The 21,718-nt window shown below is 42.5% G+C and overlaps 1 protein-coding gene across 2 annotated transcripts in view; it reads right to left on the minus strand.

The window, feature by feature from the left end:
• Slain2 (SLAIN motif family member 2) overlaps positions 1 to 13,636 on the minus strand; it is a 56,329-nt gene extending 42,693 nt beyond the window's left edge. Inside the window, exon 1 of one of the 2 annotated variants that reach the window (XM_052198277.1) lies at positions 12,935 to 13,636. In XM_052198277.1, coding sequence (XP_052054237.1) covers positions 12,935 to 13,323 — 389 coding nt within the window. In that variant the 5' untranslated portion in view covers positions 13,324 to 13,636. The remainder of the gene's footprint in view (positions 1 to 12,934) is intronic. The other variant, XM_052198278.1, reaches the window with a different exon arrangement.
• Positions 13,637 to 21,718: the final 8,082 nt, after the last annotated feature.

A 21,718-nucleotide genomic window follows, 5' to 3' on the forward strand; every position in this document is an offset into this window, starting at 1 on the left:
AGATAGTTATGAAGCACCGTGTAGATGCTGGGACTGAACTCAGGACCTCTGGAAGAGCACTCAGTGCTTTTAACCATTGAGCCATCTCTCTAACCCCATAAACTATATTTTTGCATGACTGTATTTGGAAATATATTTTGTGGGCTTATAAGGTGAGGGATTTTTTTTTCTTGAATGGAATTTTTACATGGTTCAGTAGTTTAAACATGTTTTAAGAAGTTCACAGAATTTTTATTTTAAAAGTTCTATTTACCAAATATATACATATTTTAAGTGTAAGAATTTTATTATATGTAAATAAAATATCCAATAAAAATTTTCTTTATATCTTAGCTATAAAAACTCTGAGGCATGTCCAACATATGGATATTTTGACAGAGATTGCCATGTAAAGTTTATAGTTAAGAACTAAGGAAGGGTGTTATAAATCACAAAAACATCTCTGTTTTTACTGTTAAGTTTGTAGGCATCCCCAACTCTCCCAGAGTGCATGCAGCTTGTACAACATGAATAAAAGCAAAAATAAGATATTAGGAAATGAATATACTAACAGCTAACACTTTTTCTTGGTATTCTGATACTAATTTAAATTCGTTGACTTTCCATTTACTGGTATTAATATCCTAAAGTTCACTTGACACTAACCAGAAGTATTTCCCCCTTTCATTTGTCATCAGAACCACTTCTACCATGTTTTATCATATCTGCTCCCTTTCTACCTGTATCAGAGCCATGGTTTTAAATCTGCTCAATGTCTGTTTCTTTTTATTCTTCTCTCATATATTACATGCCAACTGCAGTTTCCCCTCTCTCCCCTCCCCGATTCTCTCTCTCCCTCCCCTCTCCTCTCCTCCAGGCCCCTTAGAGAAGAGCAGGCCTCCCAGGGACACCAATCAAACACTTGTTGTTATTTGCAAAACAAGCTACCTTAGACCAGGCACATAGCATCACATCAAGAATGGACAAGGCAGTATGAGAGAGTAATTGCTAGGACCAGTTTGGGGGCTACCCAGGCCACAGTGGTTGTTTAAATGTCAGATCACATGGGAGAGTTTGCTCTCTCCTACCACATAGGTCCCAGGAACTAAACTGAGGTCACCAGGTTTGGCAGTAAGTGCCTTTACCTATCTCATCAACCACAAATCAAAATGTTTTAGTCCTCAAAAAATGATCTTGAGCATATGCATATATGTACACATAAATACCCTCATATATATTACATGTGCAATACACACTGCTTCTTCCAGAGAACCTTGGATTTTGTAGCTAAAACATGTTCTTACCTGTGGACATCATGGCAGTTAGTCTCTGGACAAAATGTTGTTACTATTAACAAATCATCTATTTCCTTTGAATCCTACTATGTACCACTATTATGACGTTCAATGGTTTATTACCCAAGATCATTGCTAAGAATATTTCCAAAATTCAAAAGCATCCTTGGTTTCATAATATGTTTTCCAACCCAGTAATTTAGCTTTATTTTAAAAGTTATTTACCTTTGTTTGATATATATTTACTGTATTTTCAACTGTGTTTCTCATTAGTTCTGAAACTTCACTCCAGTTAAGTGTGTTTATTCAAATACTCATGCTTTTCCCTGTGATTTTTGATTCTAACAGAAAGTCAATACCCTTCCATCTAACAGGGTTCCTCTGTGTAGTCCTGGCCTTTCTGGAACTCACTCTGTAAACCAGGCTGGCCTTTAACTCAAAGATTCCCTGCTAGTGCCTATCAAGTGCTGTGATTAAAGGCCCGTGCGCCACCAAACCCTACTTATTTTAATGTCTTAATTAGACTTATTTTACATGTGAGCGTTTTGCCTACATGTTCTGTGCACCATGTGTGTGACTGGTGTCAGAAGAGGGCATGGAGCCCCTAGAACTGGCATTACAGGTGTTTGTAAGGCATCATGTGGGTCGGGGGAGTCAGGCAGGTCCTCTGTAAGAACAAGTGCTTTTAGATGTTCTCTCTCTCTCTCTCTCTCTCTCTCTCTCTCTCTCTCTCTCTCCCTCCCTCCCTCCAGACCCCAGGTTTTGTTTTTAATTCTCTTCAAATAAGCCTTAGACTAGTATATCCAAGGACAAACAGATATTTCTTAATGACAACCAACACAAATCCATTATCCTATTAGGAAGAAAATGATAGTCAAAATTCAAGGATACCTACATTCATGTTCTACGATTACTAAAACATGGCCCTTTCTAAAGCTACTACTGAGTACTAAGAAATACCATCTTTTAAAAAACAACCAACAATCTGCCATCTAATTTCATGATGTAATGTAACAGTGATTGGTACCAAATCCACAGCAAGGCCCTCTTCCTTACCTTGACAGCTCCTATTAAGCCCACTCCTCAACCTGATCCATTCCTAGTTCTTACTCACTCTCCCTAGCAAAGAGACTTCTCCGTAGTTACCATGACTGGATGCTTTGTAAACTCTGAGAGATGACCAGAAACGACTGTTGAGTAGTAGCCAAAAGGCCGGGAGGGGGAGCTTTCCTTAGGAAATTGGACTTAGGAGATGTCTGACTCGTCCTCATCTTGCAAATCTAAATTTTGAGCACTCCTGCTTCATCTTCACAAGCTTCATACCAATATCATAATACTGTGCTATTGTGTATCCATTATTCACCATGCTTCATGGAGACTATTATTTTAATTCCTTCGCTGGTTTTTTACTTTTTGAGATAGAAGTTCACTATGTAACCATGGCTGGTCTAAAACTTGGTTATGTACAGAGATCCTGCTAGACTAAAAATATACCACCTCACCCAGTCTTTAAGAAATAGATTTTTATTATTTGTATTAATGTATATGTAGGTATGCCTGTGTAAGTGCATGTTCTGTACACATGTGGCCAGAAGACAGTATTGGATTGCTTGGAGCTGGAATAGCATGCAGTTGTGAGCCAAACCGGAGTCCTCTGCAAGAGCAGCACACTCTTACTACTGAGCCATGTCTCCAGCCCTAATATGTTCTTCTAGTCTCCAGCCCAACCCTAATGTTTTCCTAATACCCTTCAGAAGAGCCCAAATTTCTGCTACATGATCACCAAACTATTTCTTTTTTAAAACCACAAGAAAAATCACATTATTTGTGGATACGGTTATAGATGTGTTCCTATTAGGAGGGCAACGAGGCAGGGTCTTAATGAGAGTATACATGGTGAAGCTGAACCCCTCTGAGGACAGCAGAGCATTAGCCAGGTCCCCGGCACTACACACAGGGATTTACATGCAGAAGGCTCATGAGGGCCTTAAGTACGAGAGGGTAAGTTTACTGGTGTTCTCATCTAGACACCAAGGGAAATTCCTCATGTTACTACTACAATGGTCATGGAAGAATTCAGTCTCATTGTTTTACAGCTTTACCTGATTTTAGCCCAATATAACTATTACTCAGACTAACTAAAACTAGCTTAATATAACTGAATTTTTACTACATACAAGATGCTGTGTCTTATCTAGAAATATAAAGGTAAATATGATAGTGCTCATGACCTAGAGACACACAAGCAAAACACTGCTGTGCTGAGTATATTCCCAAACAGACATTCATACAGTGATGAGGTAACATATGAGAGAACAGCAAAAGGTGAGGAGAATTTCTTAAGAGAGAAAGTTTGAGCTGAGACTTAGATTTTGGCAAGAGGATAAAAAGAACTGTATGCAAAATGAACATCAGAAGATCTGAGGCCTGATTGTTCAGGAGCTGCTCTGTCAAAAGTAAATGAGCTCAGGTGAAAGGTGAATTAGCCACTCAGAACTCCTGTTTCTTGCTAACACAGCCTGATCTACTATGTATGATAAAGGCTTTAAAAGTTTTTTACATTCCTTACCCTCAGTAGGAAAGGAATTGGCTATTACTAGGGATATTCAGAAAAGACCTAAAACTAATCCACACTTCCACTGCTACACACTTCTCTACTTAAGCCTCTTCTCTTATGTAGACTGTAGTGCTGTTTTGTTCTGTTACCACAAAAACAGAATCACAAGCACTTGCAGATAACTACTTCATCAAATGCTTTCCATGTCTTTCAGCGTGCTCACCACAGGCCCAGTCTGCAGTCTTAGGAAGGACATTTCCAATGATTTAGAAGGCAGTCTGGAGGCCCAAGAGCAACTCCACTAAAAACATTCTTCTTCAGCTGGAAGGCAGAGGAAGTGTTTGAGGCCAGCCTGATTTACCTGGTTTGCTCTGGTTTGTCCAGAGCAAGTTCTAGGACAGTGAAGGCTACACAGAGAAAACCTGTCTCAAAAAACAAAACAAAACAAAATCCTTAATATTATATCAAAAATTGTGCAACTTTAGTCTATGCCATTTTTAAGAGATGGATGGCATGCAGGGGGCTGGAGAGATAGCTCACTGATTAAGAGCACTGACTGCTCTTCCGAAGGTACTGAGTTCAAATCCCAGAAACCACATGGTGGCGCACATCCATCCATCTGTACGAAGTGTCTGAAGACAGCTATAGTGTACTGACATATAACAAATAATCTTTAAAAAAGAGAGAGAGAGATGCCATCCAAATCAACTTGATCATCAACCCTTCTTCCTCAAACTTATTATAAAAGGAATGACATACAAAAGTCATAAAATGGATTAAACTTTGAAGGCATAATGTTAAATAAAACAAGCCAAAACAAAAGGACAAATGTGGCTTGATTCCATCTATATTTCCTTCTCTCAAACAGCTCAGAAGAAGAGAACTGTTGTGGTTCAGTTTCAGAAGGTCTCAGTAAGTACATCACAATAGGAAAAGCATGCTAATAGCAGGACAGTCTACACAGGACAGTAGAGCACACAGGAGCAGCTAGATATATGGTGGCAGACCACTGAGCAGACCGATGAAGGGCTATAACCATCTATTGCCACTCTTAGTAATCCTCCTCTACCAGTTAGGCCTTGCCTCCTAAAGCCTCCACAGACCCCCAAAATAGCCCTCCAGCTGTCGAACAAAACAAAAACTATGAGACTGTGGAGGACATTGCAGATTTAAAACGTAAGAGCTTGGGGTATGAGAAGAGAACTATAGTTTAACGGGTTCAGTTTCACCTGGGAGGGACAATTACAAAGGGAAGATGGGGTAGCTGGTGTTATAGGGTGGCTCATCCCTATAATCACAGCTCTGGAGCTGTCTTGGGCTTACCAGGTATGAGAAGAAGCTCACAGAACACATCTCAGTCTACCTCTGATTTCACTTTTCTACAATTTCATGATGTACACAAGTTCCTGGCATCTCTGCAAAAAGCACGACAATTCATAGTTTCTTAGAAACGCTCATCTTCAATCTACAGTCTGCATAGTGGATTATCTTATCTGCAATAAGGGTTATCTTAAAGGTAAGGAGAAAGCTAAAACCCTGTCTTTGGGGTGCTAACAAGCAGTCAGCTAACCCTGACTAAGCAGTGTAGCCCCTACAGGAACATATGTTATACTGACCTCTCACCTATTTTAGGGCAGCACAGTAAGCAGAGATGCAACATAAAGTCATTTAGACACTTCTTCAAATACATGCTCCCCTTTGCCATGAACAAATTCTTTTTTCTATAGTAATGAGCAACATTAGCTGAGTCCAGGAGTTGACAATTCTTAACCCTCCCCACAATAATGAATACTCAATTTATTCTAAATAGCTCCAGAGATTTATTTATATATATATATAAAAATATACATATACATATACATATATATATATATATATACATATATATATATATATGCTATAGTTCAGCTTTTTTCAAAAGAATTAAATTATAAATGTAAAATAAGAATGGCATTGTGGGTGTTAATTTCAAGCCAGCAGTCAAAGGCAGGTATGAATAACTGCCCGTGTAAGGAAGTTTCAACCTTAGTACAAAGGACACAGCTATGACAGTACAGAGACATAAACCACTAAGTACTCACCTACTGAAAATGTCACCTGCATGAAAGAAGAAAACCTAACAGGTCCTTTATTTACCTCAACAGTGTACATCAGAAGCAATGGCTGGGAGAAAATAAGAACTGGGTTTCTCTGACTGCCACAGCCTAAGGACATAAAAACGACCAAAGCACAGGAGCACAGCCAGTGTGGACATCAGAAAGACAGCTCGGGAACAAGTTCAGTATCTGACTTGGGAGGCCATTCCCAGAACCCATGGAAATGTTGGTGGGTATGGCAGCTCACCTGTAATGCCAGTCTCTGAAGGAGACCTCCACAACCAGCCCAATTCACCGCACTCTAGCAAGCTGATTGGCAAGACTAGCCATTTGATCAGTGAGCTCTGCGTTTGACTGAGACTCTAACTCAACAAATAAAATAGAAGAGCTATCAAGGTAGATTTCTGACACATTAAACTTGGACACACATACACACAATTTCATGCATCCTTGCCCACAGACTTGAATATTTGCCTATATTTATAAGCACAGCACACAGCAAAGATAGGAAATCAAATCCACTCCTGAGTATTGGGAAGTGCACACTCAGGTACCTGTACCACACTGGTCAGAGCATTATTCACCATTGCCACGATGAGAAGGCAATGTTTTCTATTAATGAAAGTGTGACATATACAATAATGAAATATCACCTAGCCTTTTTTTTGGGGGGGGGGTTCAAGACAGGGTTTCTCTGTGTAGCCCTGTCTGTCCTTGAACTCAGAAATCCACCTGCCTCTGCCTCCTAAGTGCTGGGATCAAAGGTGTGCACCACCACTGCCTGGCTCACCTAGCCTTAACAAAGATGGAAATCCTGCCAGATGCTATGACATAAATAAATCCTAGGTAACTTATGCTAAGTAAAATAATCAAGTGGCAAACAACAGATATAATTCTGCTTTTATGAGGAGCCTAGAGGAGCACAGACACTGAAAGCGGCATGGCGAATGTCAGGCAGAAACAGGCAGGCGGATCTCTGTGAGTTCAAGGCTAGCCTGGTACACAGAGTGAGTTCCAGGATAGCCAGGGCTACATAGAGACCTTGTCTCAAAAACAAATCAAAACTATAAAAGTAAAAAAGCAGAAATTGTAATTTTAAGAGTTAAAATTAAGCTTACAGTGATGACACATGCCAATAATCTGAGTCCTCATGTGGTGGGCAGTGAAACAATAGTGTGTGTAATGAAATGTCACCGCGGCATTACTTACTTATAATAGCCAATGGTGGAAACAATGCAAATGCCCACCTACAGAGGAATGAATACATAAATTCCAGAACAATGATACAGTGACAAGCAAGTAAAGCAGATAAACTGCTTATCACTATTAAAATTTTTGTGCATCAAAGATTCTTCCAAGAAAATAAGACCACACGGTGTGGGGAGAGAACACATGTAAGCCACACACACCCGGTATCTACTCCTCCAGCCTCCAGTATAAAGACAATCCATTCAGAAAGAGGACAAGGGGAGCAGCTCAGTGGTACAGTGCTCGCTTACCTAGCATGCCCAAGACACTAGGCCCAATCCCAAGTACAGAAAAAAAAGCGTATAAAGGATCTGAATAGACATTTTCCAAAAAGAATTAACATGAATGGCCAAGAAATACAGGAAAAGATGCTCAATATCACTAACCAGAAGAGAAATGCAAATCAGAACCAAAATGATATTAACAGAAGGCTTACAATTAAAGATGGACCTAACAAGTGTGGCGAAAGATGCAGAAGAATCAGAACCCTCATACACTGCTGTGATAACGAGAAGTGGTACAGCTACTGTGAAAAACAGTCTGGCAGTTTCTCAGAAAATTAAGCATGGTGATGCCATGTGCCATTTGGAGTAATTTCACTCACAGGCACACACCCAAGGGGAGGGGGAGAAAACATATGTTCATCCAAAAAATGTGTAAATAAATGTCATAGCAGCATTATTTATAATAGCCAATTGGTAGAAATAATCCAAAAGCCCACCTACAAAGGAATGGACACATACAACCTGGTAAAGTCACACAATAGAACACTGTTCAGGCACGTAGCAGGAGGAAAGGATAAAGACAATATTATGACATGTGCTACAATATGAATGAACCTTGGAAAAATTATGCTAGATGAAGGTCAGACATGAGGGCCGCTTGCTATATGATTCATCCTCACGAAGGGCCTAGCAGAGGTAATCTGATAGGCAAAGTAGACACATGGAACAAGGGGAGAGAAAATGGGGAGTGACTGTTAGTAAGTCAGTGTCCGTCAGTGTGGAGAAAATGCGCCTGAGGTGATAGCCGCACAGCCTTGTCTATACTAGAAGTCACGATCTTGTAGGCTTTAAAACATGCCTCTAGAGCTGGAGAGATGGCTCCATAGGTAAACCCGCCTGCCTGCCTGCCTGCCTGCCTGCCTGCCTGCCTGCCACCCAGCCTTCCCACCCAAGTTCAATCCCAGGGACCCACTCGAGGAAGTTGCACTCTGAACTGTGTGCCCACTTGTGGCATGAACTCCCCCACTCAAGTAAATAAATAAGCTTAAAATAAAACATGCATTATAAAAATGTGTGTTAATTAAATGGTGCAGCATATACTGAAAATTAGAGTTCAACAATGAAAAACGTGAGGAAAAAAATGACAGTAACATCAGTATAAAGAAGCAACAGTCCCTATCTACAACAAAAATATTTCTGTCATCAGTTTGGATAGAAAAGGAAGAACATTCTTCAAAGAGAATCTGTGCTCAAAGAAACTATTAAATGTGGCTAAAATACGCTAAGCCCTACCCCTCTAAACCATGAAAAAAATAACAAAAAATTTTATCATAAAATCACTGTAGATCAGAAATATGGAAGAAAAGATTATAACCAAAGGCGGTAATTTCTAAAGAGAATAATACGCAGTATCTAGAAATTCCAGAGCAAACTGAAAATAAATTTACACAATGTTTTTGAAGTTAAGAAAGGATTGATTTTATAATGAGTAGACTCATAGCCATGTCAAACCAAACTCATTCCAATTTCCACTTTGAGAATGACTTCACTGGCGGTAAGAACCATGCAGGCTCATTACAGCTTAATTACAGTGTACCATTTGCCAAAATCTTTCAGAATAGTCACAGAAAACCAATGTCATATGGACCTGACAACAGAAAGCATTACTAGGCGGTGAATAACCATAATGGGCACTAATGGACTGGTGCTACTGGAGGGAGGGGTCAAGTGGAGCTGCATACTTCAGAGTAATTTATCTGTCACTTACATTTTTTTGTCAACAATCTGAACAAATGCAGCGGGAGAGATGGCTCAGTGGTTAAGAGCACTGGCTGTTCTTCCAGAGGACCTGGGTTCAATTCCTAGTACTCATAAGGCACAACTGTCTATAATAACATTTCTGTAACTATGCCCAGTTATAAACATACATGCAGGCAAAAGACCAATGTGTGTACATACACATACACACAATCTGAACAAAGATCTACAACAAATGTCTACTAAAGATACAACAAAGATTAGAAAATAGGTAGTAAATGCCTAAGACTAAACATGAAATGTAAATGTCTTTAAACTCAAAAAATTTCTCACAAAAAAAAAAAAACCCAAAATTACGGAGACATAGTTTAACATAATTTAATAGAAAACACAGGGTAGATAGAGTATGTCATACTACCAGCACCTATTAAACTTAGTAACAGAAGTTAAAACTGTTAATGACTAACATTGTTTAAAATACAATAGCAGGGCTTGGTGCATGGGAGGCTGAGGACTGTCACAAGTTCAAGCCAGTTAGGGCTATACAGTAAGATCAAGCCTGGGCCACACCACGAGACATCTCTAAATTAATTAATCAGTGACTTTGATTACTTTTTTCTTTTCTTTCTTTTATTTGTTCTTGTTTTTGTTTGGTTTTTCAAGACAGGTTTTCTTTGTGTAGCCCTGGCTGTCCTCAAACTCACAGACATCTACCTGCCTCTAATTCCTGAGTACTGGGATTAAAGGCATGCACCACCACTGTCCTGCCATTAGTGTGTCTTAAAAATAGTTCTTAGTTCAAGAGATGTATATACACACTCTAGTTACCCTAAAAAGGGGAATACAATTCTGGATACTAGGTCTAATAATGAGCAACTAGAGTAAATAAAGAAAAAAGTTTAAGTCGCCAAGTGTGCTGCTTCATGCCTTTGATCCCAACACTAGGCAGGCAGAGGCAGGCAGATCTCTAAGTTTGAGGCCAACTTGGCCTACATAGTTCTAGGACAGACAGAGTGACACAGTAAGACCCTGTCTCAATAATAATACTCTACCATTATTATTATTATAGGGAATTATATCATCTACCAAATTATTCAATAAGCTGAAATTGACTCTGAAGAAAATGTTCAGTATATGGTGGGAAAAGGGGTACCAGGGACACAGTAGTAGTCTTCAAATACATGTGCCACCATACATAAAAGGGCAGTTCATGTATGAAAGCTGATGTTGTATTTGGAAAATGCAAAACAATGGGAGTATCATAAATTTTAAAGTATGAAGAGCTGAATTGTAAGCTTAGTGTCACCATTTACTGTGTGTTATTTGATGCCAAGATAAGGTTTCCTTACACGGAAATTGATACCTACCTCATAAATATATAAGTTAAATCTAATTAAATACAAAAATGTTTTAACCCCACCCTCTACTACCCAGTATCACTTAATGCACTATGATACCTAATCATATTAATTTTCTTTCCTGGACTTTTCTGAGTTATATGAAAGCAACATTTTTTCAGACTGAAAGTTGCAACCCATCTGTAGGTCTATATGTCAGGTTAGTAGTAACTAATATTTTCCTCTAAATGAAATACAGCAGAACAGAAAGGATTAAAGTGCACCACTCACAGTAAGTACCCACGGTTATTCATACAGAGGTCATGTTAGCTTCCTGCTCTCCACCACTATTGCCTAAGTGTGTTCTATGAGATGATAACTAGTTCCTTGGGAACTCAGTTAAGTTTAGGAAACAACCACAATCCCTGGAGGATTTATTATGGCCAATACAGATCTGCTTCTCTAAGAAGCCCAGCATGAAAGAAACCTGTTACTTTTGGTAACCCCGTTTCCCTTACTTCAATTTATACCAGAAGCCAGTTATTTCTCCATATCATGCCTACTACTGCCTTCTACCTTTTGTGGCATATGCTAGGGGCAACAATTTCTCTAGAAGAAAATGATATGCAATAGAAACAAGTTAAGGAAGGTAGGTTTCTGACTTGCTGAGAAAGCAAACTTTACTATGAACTCTTCCAGCCACTGGCAGCCAACACCCTCCTACTACTCAGACACACCCCAAGGCATTTTAACTCTGATTTCTTTATCTAACTCCACCTTCCGACCTATCTCTGGATTCTTTCAAAATGCATACACCCACAGGGTCCCTTCAGAGGACAGGGCCTCTAAATGAACGTTCTAGCTCCTACACTCAGTCCTACTAATACTTGGTACCTCTTGGCAATGACATAACAAGCAATGCCTATCGCTCATATGGTCCTAAGTACGAGTTCCAAATACTTCTTGTAGAATACTTCTTGTAGTCTTTAAACGTAAAATGCTGGAATGTTCCTAGTTGCTAGTCTCAGACTCTACCTTCTCCTGAAAGTTGGCCCCAGCATCTGGACCGAGGTGCTTGAGTCTGCGCAGTCAGTCAGTATTCCTGTTCTGTAGCGCTCCTCTCACCTCACTGTATACATCCTATCTTGTTCAACCTCCCAAGACTTAGCTCTCCATGTGACTGCCAGGGCCTCACACAGGGCTATCAGCACTTAAGAATCTTTAGACTCTCCCACAGCAGGGATCACATGTGAACTGACAAAATAGTGTTGATTTAAATAGCCAGGCTTAAGGCTAACAGTGCCCAGTCCTGGAGAATTTACTGTATGCCAAGCCCAGTGCTAAAAGTACACGCGGATTATCTGACTTACTCTTCAGAACTCCACACAAGAATGAGAATTTTTCTGAGGCAAAAAGTGAAGCTCCAAGTAACGTCTCCAAGGTCATAAACCTGGAGTGGCAAATCCTGGGCCTGCATCCAGGCAGCGCTTACAATTCTTCAAAGGTGGAGGCAGGGACACCAGTCCATGAGCGATTTCGACTTCAGAGAAGTTTTAATGTCAACAGCATAAACGTTCCAGCTAAAAGTTAGGACTCCAAAAATGGAGGGATTACGAGGATAATTTCCAGGAGGTGTTTTTAAATCAAAAATAAAACTAGAGGGAAAGCTTCTCACGGCCTAATGGAAGTGTGACTTTAAGGTGTGGGGGTCACAGGCTCATCAAGTGGCACCTCCTGACAATTAGAGCTTTGGTGTAGGTTTGTAAATAGGACCCTTTCTCCGCCTCCAGGATGGCATGGAAATGATAGTCAGCTTTGATAACTATTGCTTCCCGGCTCCGACGCAATTCTTGTTTTCAAATAGAAAATTCAGGGTTCCTGTTCCACCGCCGACTTCACACAAAGCGGCCCCATCCCTCCACTGCCCTCCTCACACAAAGCAAGGCTTTACCCCCACGACCCAACGGGGAGTGACGTTCGCCCGGCCTCCCCACAAACATACCCATCTCACTCCAGTCCAAAGCACTGGCCGCTACTCGGTACATCCCCGCACCTGGTGTTACCTCTGGAAGCAGACCCCTCCCTATACCCAAAACGCCCAGAACACCATCCGAAAGCCCGTCTTTCACACAAAGCAAGGTCCCTTCCTACGAAGCAGCTTGGTACCTCTGAGTGCTCTGAGCGTGCGGGCCCACGGGGACTGTGTCAAGCCTCAGATCCCATCTGGGTCCAGTTGGATCCAGCACCCAGAGGTTCCACGATCCAGAGAACTCTAGCTACAGCCCCGTTTCCAAGGCACGCCTCGAACCCCCAACTCCAGCCGACCCGCCCGCAGCAGAAGCAGGCAAAGCCAGCGTCCCCACCACTGCCGAGCCCACCCTGCTTCCCCGGGGACACCCCTCCCCCCCGAGGCCCACCCGGCCCGGCGCCCCGCGCTCACCAGCTCTCCTCTTCCTCCTCCCAGCCTGACAAGCGCTCCAGCTCGTCGGGCCGCAGCGGCTCTACCTCGTCCAGCAAGCCGCCCTCGCCGGCCGCCAGCAAGGAGGTGGCGTCCCGCAGGTCCTCACTGCTGGTCCGTCGCGGGCCGGAGCCCGCCCCGCCGCTCGCCTTGGCGCCCAGGCCCAGCGGGAAGCCCCGAGGGGACGCCGCGCCCGAGGAAGGGGTGGACACGCCGGCCCGAGCAGGGCTGCCCGGCCCGAGGAGGCCTGCACCCTGCACGGCTCCTGAGCGGCTCCTCAGCTGCTCGTTCTGCTTCTCCAGCTTCTTCACCAGCTCCTGCAGCTTCCGCACCTCCTGGTCCGCGTTCACATTGGAGTTAACGTCCTCCATGCCGGCCGCGCCGCCCGCTCCGACTCCCAAGCCGCAGGGGAAGCGCGGGGGAGAGAGGCGTTACCGCCACCGCTCACGCTAGCCGAGGCGCCGGCATAGAGCAGGGCCAGGCCCCACCGCCAGGGTCCCCCCGGCTCGGGTTGCGAAGCGCCGCTGGCCCCAGCCGAACCGCCTCATCTGCGCCGGCTCCGCGACTGGGGGAGGCGGCGCCAATATCCGGCCTCGGCAGCCATCTTCCCTCCGTCCCTCCGCCCCCTGCCGGCCAGCCCGGTCGGTGACCTCAGAGCGTCGGGGGAGGACGTGGCCGCCCGCGGGCTGAAAGAACTAAGCGCCCGGCTCGAGGTGGGGCGGGGCTGGGGGCGGGGCCTGGAAATGGGAATGTGCCTGGAGGGGCGGGGCCATTGTTGGGGGCGGGGCCGCAGCCGGAAGGGGTGTGGTGGGCGCTGGCGAAGGTGGGCTGGGCCGGGCTAAATCTGGAGTTTTGCCCTGGCAGCCTACCCTGCCCAAAGCTGGTCTCAGGCGGGAGTGAGAACGGGAGTCGGCCTCAGGCTCCGGCTTGGGCTCCGGTTCAGCCCGGGCTCTAGGCGTCTGTGCTGAGGGGCGGGTCCTGAGACTCGCGGACCGGCGGCCCCGCCTGGTCGCTTGGATGGTTTCCCTTGGTTTGTTTGGCAATACGGAGTTGGTTCCTGCTTGAAACCGGAGACTGTCGGGGCTGGCAGCAGCCCCGGAGACCATCTGGGGCCCGTTCAATCCCCTGAAAATGAGAATCCGAATCCCGAATGGTTGAGAGCTCGGAAGTCAAAATGATAACCGTAATTTGTTGAGTGGTTCCTATGGGCCAGACACTGCGCTAAGCACTTTTAAAGGCATCATTTCTTGCGTTAAAACACGTGGACAGGGGTTTTGTTTTGTTTCGTTGGCTTAAGGTTTACAGCTCAGAGACAAGAGGATGATTGAAAACACTTCTGTGTTAATCTTTCAACGGTAATTAATGCGCATTTTATTCCTTGGATTCTCCCTCCGCCCCCAAAAGACTTTTTAGTAGTATGTCTTGACGTTTTGGTTTTTCGAGGCAAGGTTTCTCTGGGTAATACTGGCTGTCCTGAGACTCGCTCTGTAGACCAGGCTGGCCTCGAAAACTCATCCTCTGCCTCCTTTCAAAAGCTGGGATTAAAGGCGGATGCTCCTTGTTTTTGTTTTTTTGTTTTTTTGTTGTTTTTTTTTTTTTTTTGGTTTGGTTTGGTTTGGTTTGGTTTGGTTTTTTTTTTTAGGTTGTACATGAAAAGTATTCAAGCAACCCGTTGACAGGTAATAGAGAATGTTGAGGGGTGGTAAATGTAAAATTCTGCCCTTGGTGGCATCTATTTATAAAGCGTACTGGTGGAAGCGAAGGCAAACAAAACTTAAATGCTTTGTTTCTGTCGTGTTGGCTCACTCTCCCACAGCTATCAATTGTGAGCTGCTTGGTTTACTTATAAGAAGTCAAATGTGCCTGGTCTCTCAACTTTTTGGCTGATGTTTGCAGTTAATTCTAATCGCCTCCTCCACCCTCGAACCAGTCTTATTATACCTGGGTGTGGACTCACATAAAGACTTAAACCCTTCTGCTTTTCCATGCTGTATTTTCCTTGCCTAGACTATCCTATCTACCATATTTGATGCCTCTGCAAAAACCTCCAGAAGGAGTTGCACTGACATCACTTCAATAGTTGGCTACAGATATTTATATTTTTTAATTACATTTTTCCTAGCAAGTCTTTGGTTTGATCTGTATAGCTGATTAAAAAGAGTCATCCCATTTTCCTTGCTCCTGAGGCTGACAGAGTACACACTCAATGCCTGTTTTGCTGAAATTAAATGGAAGATATGTTTTGATAGCTCAACCCCCAGAAAGACGCCCAAAAGAAATTCTTTGAGTATGCTAAAGTTTGCTGTCAAGTATACATATTTTCCTAACTATGCAGACCCATTAAAAGGATGTCTTTGCTTGCTAACAAAATTTTGTTAAACAAAACACATTTTCCATGTGATGCACATTAAATGCTATGATTGTGCCTGACATATCTGATCTCATTGCTGAAGGGTTCATCACCAAGACAAGATCACACAACACAGTAATACATTTACATTATCAGCTTATGAAGTCCAACTCCACGTTAGCCAAGTTTCTAGTGAACTCTTTAAACATATTACTTGGAAAATTCAGTTGTTATGAAATTAGAATCAGCATTCTTGAGAGGAGAGCCAGATATAATGCAGAACAATTATCAGGATCAGGTCTGCCGGTAGGGTCTCCTCTTACCATGAATGTAGTCCTTGAACTTTAGTTCTCTGTCTTCAATCTGGGCCTTGCCTTTTGTCAGAATGTGTAAATTAGGTGATTTCTAATAACAAGCCTATTACCAAGAAGTGAAGGATTCTGGTGAATCATGATTATAAGATAGAATTATGAATATGCTTATACACAGAAATCCATAGAAGATATATACTTAGATTTTTAAACCCAGTTGCCTTACTACACCTTGGTTTTAATCTAGTAAATATTAGGTTTGTAATAGATGGCAGGTCTGTTCATGTGTTTGTTAGCTTCTCTTATAGTTCCAGTTAACCTTGAACTTACTAAGAGTCTGGAACGCCCTTGAACTCCAGATCCTTCTGACTCTATCTCTAATAGAGTTTGTATGACAAAAACTAAAGTTAGCTTTTAGTTTAGTTTATCATGTTACAAGCCTTAATACTAGCATTCAGGAGGCAGAGCCAGAAGGATGTTGTGAGTTTGAGGCCAGCCTGGTCTACATAGCAAGTTCCAAGTCAGCCAAGATTAAATAGAGAGAGACCCTGTCTCAAAACAACAAAACTAAAGTTACAATCCATATATATATATATATACCATCACCATCACCATCACCACACAGATGCCTGAGCACACAGTCAAATCTGCCTTATACTACACTATTATAGTAAGGATAGCTCTTTTTCTTATGTTAAGAATAAAAACTCTGGTAATCCCTATTGATCATGTTCTTTCACCCACCAAATCCACTCCTTCAGCAGGTCACACTGCCTTACATTCAGAATAGGTTTAAATGCCCAGCTGCTGGACACTTGGGACTCTAGTTCAAATTGCTCTTGTTCTCCCCTGTGGTTTCCTCCCCCTCTCTTTTGATGGATACATCCCCTTTGCTACAAATAGCCTGATGGATACACAGTAGCCAGAAGATCCTTCCTGCAAGCCCTGTTGCTATCAGAAGCCTCCCAGGAGTTGCTTTCCAATATCTTCAAAGTCCTTTCTTTGACCTGCCTCGCTTTGGATACCTGATAACTTCTATAAGTAGCTCCCAGACCATCACTCTTCCATCCCCTGCTTCTGTACTACCACAACCACCTTCCAAACAGCCTTGGTCTTCAAAACAGCCAAACAGGTCTCTACTGCCAGAGCTTTATACATGCTGCAGATACATCTAGCTTGGATCTTGGGACATCCAGAAGATCCCAGGACTGACTCCTATGATTTAGGTTTCTGCTTAGATGTCATCTAGGTTTACTGTCTTCATTATTGCTACCTCACAAATATCATCCCTATCATAGTTGATCTTCTTGGGTTCCCCCCCCCTTTTGCTCATATAATCTTTTGTTGTTTAATGAATGGCTCTCCCCAGTAGAATGTGAACTGCAGAAATTTCTCCACTGCACCCTTAGTCCATAAAACAGTGCCTGGTACGAAGTTAGTGCTCAATAAGTATTTGTCAAATGAATACATTCAGGTCAAATGAAGCCTCCTGAAATAGAATTTCAGGTGGATATGTTGGTTGTGTCTTGAAACATTAAACTAGAAATTCCTACTCATTTTGAACGGTTGTTTTTTTTAAATCTACATTTTCTTCTTCCAAAAGAGCAGTGTGCCATACCACATATATCATCTTTAAAACTAGGTCATACTCCACCTCCTGAGAACCAGCAGCCCTGCAGAATTGCAGAAGGTAGCCCTGGCTTCTCCCTAAGACAAGAGGAGCTAGGACTATTTTCTTTCCATCCAAAACATTGCAGCAACCTTCCTTTGTTCAGGTTACTATCCTCTTGCAACTCAAAAGTGTTGGTGCAAGTCCAAGGTCACTTTTTAAAAGTAGACAGGGTCTCATCTCCTCCGTATTAGCCTCAAATATCCTAAGTAGCTGTGAATGGCTTTGGTTCCTAATGCTCTCTCCACTTCCTGCATACTGAGATTATAGGTAATCAATAAGATACCCAGTTTTATGTGGTGCTGGGGACAGAAGTCAGGGCTTCACATGCCTGCTAGGTAAGCTCTCTCCAACTTAGCAGCATACTGAGAAAAAGCCCATCTTCGAGAGATTCTTAGTAGATAGGATGCAGAGCTAGTAGGTGTCTGACATACGGAACACTGCGCTCCCAACCCGATTTTCAGGTGTCACTTCCCATGACAAGCTGGCTTTGGGAATGAAGGAGCTGCTGTTTTCTAAGCAGGTGTGGACCTTTCTGTGACTTGCTCCTACTTGCACGTGTGCTTCCCTGAAAGCCCTGACGAAGTGGAAATCATTACAAAGCACTGCAAGTATGTAGACTGAAAACCATGAGTCAACGGCTTAAAGGCGTTTCACAGTCCCAAATCAAGGTCTGTAGTAGGGGGCACATACTCAAAAGTGGTCCAGAAACTGCTGTGCACTTAAATATCTGCGGTTCTTTTCAAACCTGTTGGGGGAGGCAGAGGCAGGTGGATCTCTGACCAAGACCAGCCAGCACTACAAAGTAAGAGATCCTGTCTCAAAAACAAAAAAAAACCACAAAAACTCTCCCTCCCAAATTCTTTGGCATAGCCTTCACTATCCGGGGCTTCCACTTTATCTCCACTATACACACTTGGCCGGTCATTTCCTCCTGTCCTCTTGCATCTGTCCCTTAACAGTGTCCTTCCTCCAGATCTGCCTCTCTTTGGTCTATCAGAGGCCTCTTTGGGAAAATATGTTTTAAAAAAAGAATCCCAGGAACTAATTTCTCTCTGTCTCTGTCTCTGTCTCTCTGTCTTTCCATTTATTTTGGTGCTTTGAGATAGGGCCTTTCTAATTTTCTTTCGTTTATTTTGGTGTTTTGAGACAGGGTCTCACTGTATGACCCTAACTGACCTCAAATTTTTATTTTCATGTATTCATTTTGGCCCATCCACCCCCTTTTCAGAAGCAAGTAGAAAGATAAAGCTGTTAAATAACATGTTTCTTTCTCTTATTAGGAAGTAGTATTTCAGCAGGGTTATGAGTTTGGAAATTGTCCTGTAAACCAAATAATCCTAGATATTCTAAAGAACTATGAAGATGAGAGAAATCTGTCAGGAATTAGCTGGTCCCTAGGTGAATCCTAGAAATCCTCAAAAGTAGTCCAGGGTAAGGTGGATCTGAGAAATCAAACCTAACTTTGGTTTAGGAATGTGATTTGTTGCTAAAATGAAGAGACAGAACTTTCCTAGGAAGCTATAGCAGTCAGCAACTAAGCTGGATATGAAATCAGTGGTCTGGCTTCCAAACCCACACTCAGGATTCCTGGTGTCCAGCATCTGTGATGGGTTTACCACCCTTAGACTACTCTTAGGCTCTGTTACTATCTGATGTGGGTTTGGGGGGTGGGGGACAAGGTTGAGAACTTAAGAGTTAATGACTGCAATATCCCAAAATTCAGGCTTCTTGCTCCAAAAATGGGCTTGCCAACTTTTTATCAGCACCTCAGAGATCTAACACACTGTAACAATCGGGATCTTAAGGAAGGAAGGCAATCCCTCTGCCTCTTACTCATAATACTTGCTAGAGGGCCATTGACTGCGGCTGCACTTCAGGCACTTGAAAGACAGGGAGGCTGGACAACTCACCTGTCGGGTGGCTTGCTGAAATGAAGCTTTAACAATAGTTCCTCACTGGAAAAGCTAATGAGCCCAACCTGTAATGAGTTTATAGGACAGAAATTACCCAGGGCAATAGCAGCATGTTAGTCAACAAAGTAAGAGATGGAGACAACGGGGTCCTTGGTCTGTGTGTTGAACCGGAATAGAAAACTCGAATAGATCTTGGACTGAGATAGACTATAAGCAGATATCAAAAGCCAAAGCATTGCACCAGGGAAGGATGTGCTGAGGAATGCTACAGCTCAATACTAGATAACAGCTAATTCTTAGTGAATGCCAAAACCAAAGTACACAGTTGGCTGTCTGTTGTAAAAGAATTGTGGAAAAGACAGTTTCACTTAAGGGGTCAGGAATACTGTTCCGTGGCAAGGTGGTTTCTAGCACTGGGAAAAATTAGTCCAGATCTGCTGGACTAGGGCCCAACCGTCTGCAAAACTTACCTGAGTCCAAACAAATTTCCTTCTTCCCCTAGCTCCCAGAAAACAGATAGCCTTCATACTTGCAAACTTCTGTGTAGAAATGATGGTTGGGCAGGGAAGACATAAATTATAGGCTGTGGCACAGGTGGGTCCCCTTTGTTTAGCGTTTGCTTTACTTCAGGTTGGCTACCTAAAGTACTAGCCCACAGTCCAAGAAGATCTGTGTGTTGGTTAAGTGGCCTACAAGTATCACTGAAGTACTTGGCTCCTTTCATCTTACAAAATATTTCTGAATCTTTCAGCTTTTTCCACTGCCTGTTTCTTGCAGCTCTGATCAAGAAATCAGACATCTGGTCAACCTTGAATCAGACACAGCCCTCAACAGTTCCGCCATAAGAATCCCCTGAGTTTGAGTTGTATACCTACATATTGGTATATAGATAGCTCTTGAGCCAATCAGCAAAATGTTGCTGTTACTGGCAGCAGGGTTTATCATGGTGGCAACTGTGGGCACCCTAGCAGGGAAGAGTCTCTATATAGACTATATATAGTATATATAATATACTATAGGATAGCTGGAAGTGTTATCTTGCTTTCAAAAGATGGAATTGCTATGTGGAGAGGCGTTGAATCCCCTATCCTGCCCAACAGGCAGAATAAAGATACCTTTCTATTTCTTCACCTCTGATGCACCACCCAGAATAACATCATAGTGTTACACAAGATCCTTGCAAAAGTAGTGTGACCTGTCAGAGTCTAGGCGAAGTATGACCACATAACAAACATCCCCTTCTCTACATCCTCCCAGTCAAAAGGCTGACAGAGAGCACTGGCCCATGCAGCATTGGAAATTCTGAGCAGAACAATGTGATTGCCAGATCTTCCACGTGACTATGGCAATGGGCTTGACTTTGAATGTTATATTTGAAGAAGCACATGAAACATCCCCAAAGGACCACATTCGGGATTGCTGCTATGAGAATAGCAGTGCTGTCTACAAGGATCCAAAACAAGGCTCAATGTGAGTGTAAGATAGTTTAAAGACTCAAGGTTCAGAAAGCCCTGTCATTAACTGAAGAAACAAATAATAAACCTCACTTATTTTTTCCTTTTAATTTCCTATAGTTTTCCTTATAATTTTACTATTTTTATATCCAGCTCTTTTATTTTTTTAAAGATTTATTTTTATTTATTTGAGTACACTGTAGCTGTCTTCAGACACACACCAGAAAAGGGCATCAGATCCCATTACAGATGGTTGTGAGCCACCATGTGGTTGCTGGGAATTGAACTCAGGACCTTTGGAAGAGTAGCCAGTGTTCTTAACTGCTGAGCCATCTTTCCAGTCGCTCAGCTCTTTTATATACATCCCTTTGTGTATGTGTGTTACATGAGGCATTGCATGGACACTTTTTAGGGATACTGCATATTCTAGATGAACCTGCTGTGTGTATTCATTCCATTAGTAGTTACTAGTTCAAGGTATCTATACTCTTCTGGGCCAGACATGATAAAGGTGATAGGAATAGGTTTCTTCATCTACATTGGCCCATTGTCTATTTAGGAAGATACATGCAAAGTGTCTTACAAAACCAACAGGTGAAAAGAGACATAAGCAATATGAAAGAGAAAAAATACAAAGCTTTTTGGGGAAGGGAGACATTATGGGTCTAGAAACCAATTTCTTCTGCCTGAAATAAGAGTTTTCTTCAAAATATGATTTAAATTGGTCCATAAGGAGAGTTAATGATCATAACCATCATTTAGAATGAACAGAAACTCTTCTTAATCATCTCAATTTACAAAAGAATGGTAACACGTGCCTTTAACCCCAGCATTTGGGAGGCTGTGAGTTGGAAGCCAGCTTGGTCTACATAGCAAGTCCAAGGCTGCGCAGAGCCACATGGTGAGACCATGTCTCCACAAGCAAGGATAAAACAAAAAGCCTGCATAGTGAAACCCCGGCTCTAAGAAATAAGGATGAATGGGTGGACTTGAGCTTCATAAAGCTTAAGTCCAAGATGTCGTTCAAAAAATAGATAGCCAAAGAGGATGGCCTTATCTGACATCC

The sequence above is a fragment of the Apodemus sylvaticus genome, chromosome 11 (assembly GCF_947179515.1).
Source record: "Apodemus sylvaticus chromosome 11, mApoSyl1.1, whole genome shotgun sequence".
NCBI lineage: Eukaryota > Metazoa > Chordata > Mammalia > Rodentia > Muridae > Apodemus > Apodemus sylvaticus.